The 5062-nt window shown below is 37.6% G+C and overlaps 1 protein-coding gene across 1 annotated transcript; it reads left to right on the forward strand.

The window, feature by feature from the left end:
- Window positions 1-1623: 1623 nt before the first annotated feature.
- LOC121870507 (small integral membrane protein 8-like) lies at window positions 1624-4691 on the forward strand. Its single transcript, XM_042372340.1, has 2 exons — window positions 1624-1777; window positions 4209-4691. The coding sequence occupies exons 1-2, from the start codon at window positions 1637-1639 to the stop codon at window positions 4362-4364; spliced, it is 297 nt and encodes a 98-aa protein (XP_042228274.1). The 5' UTR covers window positions 1624-1636; the 3' UTR covers window positions 4365-4691.
- The last annotated feature ends 371 nt before the right edge of the window (window positions 4692-5062 follow it).

Genomic DNA, 5062 nt, shown 5'->3' on the forward strand with positions numbered 1-5062 from the left:
TCCATGTAAGGACACTCGACTGAGTAGTGCCCCTTGAGATGCTTATACACCTAAATTAGGTCACCCCTTGCCCTTAAGGATGAAGAACATCATTTTCCTTCTCAGGGACGACTGGCCACAAGGTGTCGGCATGGCGGGCCAACCAGAAGCCTCAAAGTCAACGGAAACGGCTTCCTCGTATACTTTCCTTGATGAACAACTCTACTCGATAAAAACCTATGTAATAATAATGAATATAATAGTAATAATAATAATAGTAATATTAGTATTAGTAATAATAATAATAATAATAATAATAATAGTAATAATAATAATAATAATAATAATAATAATAATAATAAGTTGTATATTATAAAACACTATCCCTTGTGGCCTTGTAAACAAAATATAAACTGGAAGATACAAGATCAAAACAAAGTGTTTTATTGTGTGTTGATTATATCACCATACACAATATTTATATATGTAAGTACAATACAATAGATAATTTCTGAACACGAGTTACTTGTCATCCCATCTAGACAGTCTTGTCCCCTAGATATTCTACCCGGTAGAAACAGTCCGTTGATTGACAACGTCCAAGAGTGCCTGCTCTACCACACCTCAGGGAGGCTACCAACAGAAATTACCTCTGCAATTGTCTGTCCTATACTATAGGCAGCCGCAGCTGACTTTTCATGTTAAATTATTATAAAAACTGCAATTTCACCGTTTTAGTTGAACAAATGTGTTAGAAAGTGGTAATTTCTAAATTAAACCTAACCTAACCTTAGTTGATAGGAAAAACAAGCAACAGTAGCATTGTTAGAAGACGTCTCCAACATAAACAAGCAAGCCTACCGGACCCCCCGGACCCCTGGTATATTAAACAGAAAGAACCTTCTATGATATGGTGTAATCTTACGTTTTTGTGGGCGTGAAAGCAGCCGTCCGTACTGAACGGTTGGTTTTTAACTTTTACTTACTTATTACTTTTATCCTCTTCCGCACTGATTGGCTCGTTAGCCGCTAGGCGACCGGTTACGTCTCTGATTACTTTTCCTTTTCTTTTATCCTCTTCACCAAATGATGACTTGTTAGCCACTTGGGCAATCGGTCATGTCCCTGTTTTGCACTGTTGGCAAGTACCGGCTCCTGAATGTGCCGAACCTCCTCCAGTGTTGGTCAAGTCTTGTCTTGAAAGAGCTCACACTCAGTGCCGTCACAACACTTTCTGGTAGATGGGAAGAGCTGATAGAACGAAAGTAGTTAAGAAGAGCTATGGTCAGGTTGCAGCAGAGTCACAGAAGGTGACGGAGAGTAAAGCAGGATCTGAACACGTCCTCCATCATCCAGGTACTCTGCAGAAGTGTGTTGAAGAGTTGACAACTAGTAAACCTTCTGATATTACAGCTGAAGGTACAGAATGCTGTCATTTGTGTGATGTCACAATTCTTTAGACTCTTACTTTTTTTAGGGAGTTGGTTTCAACAAGGAGTCAGACTAATTGTAAGGTAAGTGTGTGCCACGTACCGGGTATATATGAGTTATCAAGTTGTGGGCTCAGTCATAAGATGGGCTATGGGGATATGTCCTTCATTTAAGATTTAAAAATATAATGAATCCTTTTTGTATTCCCTCCAGATATAAGTAAGGAATGGGTAGCAGTAATAGCACCCAGAAGGGTTCAAGCTCGACACAATCACCCATTTCCAATTCTGCAGTTGGAGATGGCATCAAGTCTATCCGAACAACGAGTGTTTTCAAAGCTATCAACTTTGAGCTGTATGTTAAACCTGTAAGTTTGATTGTGTTTTATAAAAGTAATTTTGCATGTTGATTTATAGCCAAATGCCACTTGTTGAATGAATTGTGTACAATAATCTTTTCTAAGTCTCAGTTGGTACCAGGATGGGATGGAGAAAGGAAACTCACAATGTGCTCTCTGTATACATGTTGTATTGGATGTACAATGCAGCTTGGTGCTGGGGGGTAGCAGCGTGAGTCCAAGCGTGATGTAGAGAGAGCTGGTTGGTGAGGGTGCTCAGAGGACTAGCTTGTGGGTCGCCATGATCGCCGGCTCTGGGCGAGGGCCGCCAGGCAGGAGTGGAGGAAGAGGTGTTGCTTGATGTTTGGTGTAGGTAGAAAGAGGTAGGTCACCACGAGGTCAGGTCTTATATAGAGGTGGCGTGGCTTAATAGTTGACCTCCGTCATGTAAGGCGGCGCTGGTTGACCTAGGCCACGAGGCATACACTGGGAAATTCGCGGGGTACTACTCAGGGACAAGCGTTGCTAGGGGAGGAATCCACTACAGTATTCTTGCGGCTTGAGAGCCACTGGCTTGATGAAAATATATATTCCTGTAGTATTTAGGATATCCAAAATCGTGCTTAATGATTTTTGTGGAAAATATTTATCTTCATTACATTACAGCAAGGTAAGACAAAGCCACAGTTAGCAGAAACATTTAACACGAATTAATTATATTTCCGTTAACTTAAACATCTCTCTCTCTCTCAAAATCTTGGAGCTGAGACAGGATGGAAAGAGAAATGGTTGGGCCTCACAGCTCATGCCACTAGTACTGCAGTTGTGTTGTGGAGTAGCAGAGGATTAGGCATATTACAGTGCTCATTTAGAATTGCAGGGTTTATCTGAATACTTTCTTAGCTAGAGGGCTGTTCATTTAAGCAATAGCTGTGACTTTCTGTGTCATGCAGAATGAAGCTTAATAATGGATCGATTTGTTATAAAACAAAAGCGCACTAATAAAACAACTACCGGTATCTCAGGTCAAGGCAGTGGATGGAGGAGAAACGAGTGTTCAACAGAATAACGTAAGTAAGGGACATACCTCAAAGAAAAAACACGAACAATACAAGATGAATACAGAAAGTTGTAAGAAAATTGGACCCCAATTTTTCTTTTGTTGCTTCAGAGTACCAATCCACTTTGTTTAATTTGCCAAAAAGTGTCCTCTGGTTTTAACCGCAGTAATTTAGAATGCCATTTCATAACCACTCATGTGAACTTCAATAAGTTTTACCTGGCTGGAAGTGAATTCACTCATATGTGAATATCCTATTACTACCTGGAATTCAATTAATGCGAGCAAAATTCAGCCTTATGCAAGATGTCACACTCCCAGATATGGATTCCAACCCTGGTGACTCAACAGATATCCTCCCAGCACCATCACCCACTATGTAAAGCTTCTACCACCACTTCCATCATCTTGTCTACCCAAGTTGATGTATCTCTTTATTGTTAAGTACACTGTACTGGACACTTGCTTTATCTATTATTTTAAAAATAATATTCCATTAATTTGTTTGTCTTGAAAATGGGTCTGAAACATTTTCATTTTGGGTTATGGAACGCATCCTATTTTTTCCCATTTAACTAAGTATTCGATATATGTGATTTTGATTTATTCCTGGGTTTTTCAGGAACTCCTCCCTTGCATATATCGATGACCACTCTACTGTAAACCCTAATTAATATAATATGGTCTCTTGACATTGTAATTTACAACACCACATCGGACAAATATAGGACTTTTTCCACAGGCCTCTCAGCAAGAACATGGTTATTTCACGAAAAACTCGTGTTCATGCTCAAAAGCACTTAACCAGAACATCCTTGCATCATTATGTCATGTTCCATTGTGCACAGTTGGTATACCATTTTCAAAAGCTTTCCTGTACAGTATATTAAAAGGAAATGACCAGCAAGAAGAAAATTTTGTTTGGAAGCCAATGTTGTGGGAGTATTTTCACTTTGTAGGTTTTTACCCTGAGATACAAGATTCTGACATAGCTCAGATAGTAGACCAGGGGAAGAGTAGAATTACTTTTGACAAATTTGAATTTAAAGTGAAGTTAGTCCACTACTGTACTGACTGTATTGTACATAAATTTATCCCGAGTGTAATTTCATATACAAGTATGTACTGCATACTTTTTATATGTAAGCAAGCAGGCAATAAGGGGTCTGTTGGAGAGGGTGAATGCATACCCTTATTTTTACAGTGAAACAATATTTTGTAATTACTGATTTCACTACAGGTACTGCAATGATATTTCAGACTTCAAGATACAGCTGTCAGCATTTATGAGGGACAACTGTATACCATTTATTATAATCTCATGATGTATGGAAACTTCAGATAATTGAATCTTCTCTAATAGGGATGCTCATCAAAATTAATTTTTAATTAATCTTTCAGAACTTGGCTGTTATGTCATTTGGTGTGGTAGCAATTATATGCAGTGGAGCATACTTAGCATATATGAAGTCTCAACAGCGAGAATCCAAGACCTATGTTGCAATAGCGGAAGATGGCACGCAATCCCTTACCCAAAAGAAATCCAAATGGGATTGAATGTTACAATAATAGATGCAATATTTGCATGGTAATTAAATGGCATCTTATTCTACAATAAACTTAAAAGAATAAAATTAAAATATTATAAAAACAGAAAGTGGGTATTTATTTTGTACAGTTGATTCCAAGTCTAAGAAATTTCAAAACCTAAGAATGAGTGTTATTTTAAGCTATATAGCTTTGTAAAAATACAAAATAAAATTCCTTGACTGCAGATTAAAATTTTTAATGCTTACAAACTACAGGTACTTGTATATTAACTATAGCCTCACAACCTAAACTTATTTTGTAATGAATTTGTTTTATAATAAATACACAACTTAATTAAAGGGCTTTTTTTTTCTTGTAGAATTACACTTGTATAGGGAGCTTCTCAGTTCAAATTTGATATAACAGAAACTGAAGAATGGAGGTGTACATATCTACTATATCATGAATATTACCATTGCTTATTAATTTATTAAAGGTGGAGTCAAATGAATTTTAAAATTGCCTGGGCTTGATTAATACAGTACAGTATTTCCTGAAAGCTCGTGTCCCTCAGAAACTCATGGATTGCCATGGAAAATACACCAAATAAAATAAATCTGAGGCTGTGTGCCAGGGATCAAGAGGAGTCAACACTACTAGACAGTACAGAGCACCATATTTCTCAGGTCATAAGATTCACCATATAATTACAGTAGCAAGGTATA

Source organism: Homarus americanus, unplaced genomic scaffold (genome assembly GCF_018991925.1).
Source record: "Homarus americanus isolate GMGI-L3 unplaced genomic scaffold, GMGI_Hamer_2.0 scaffold57424, whole genome shotgun sequence".
Lineage (NCBI taxonomy): Eukaryota > Metazoa > Arthropoda > Malacostraca > Decapoda > Nephropidae > Homarus > Homarus americanus.

Bases quoted from the DNA above. Each gene is read 5' to 3' on its own strand.
- LOC121870507 (XM_042372340.1), top strand. From the start codon at position 1,637: ATGGGTAGCAGTAATAGCACCCAGAAGGGTTCAAGCTCGACACAATCA. The intron at 1,778-4,208 runs GTAAGTTTGATT...TTAATCTTTCAG, and splicing joins TTGAGCTGTATGTTAAACCT to AACTTGGCTGTTATGTCATT.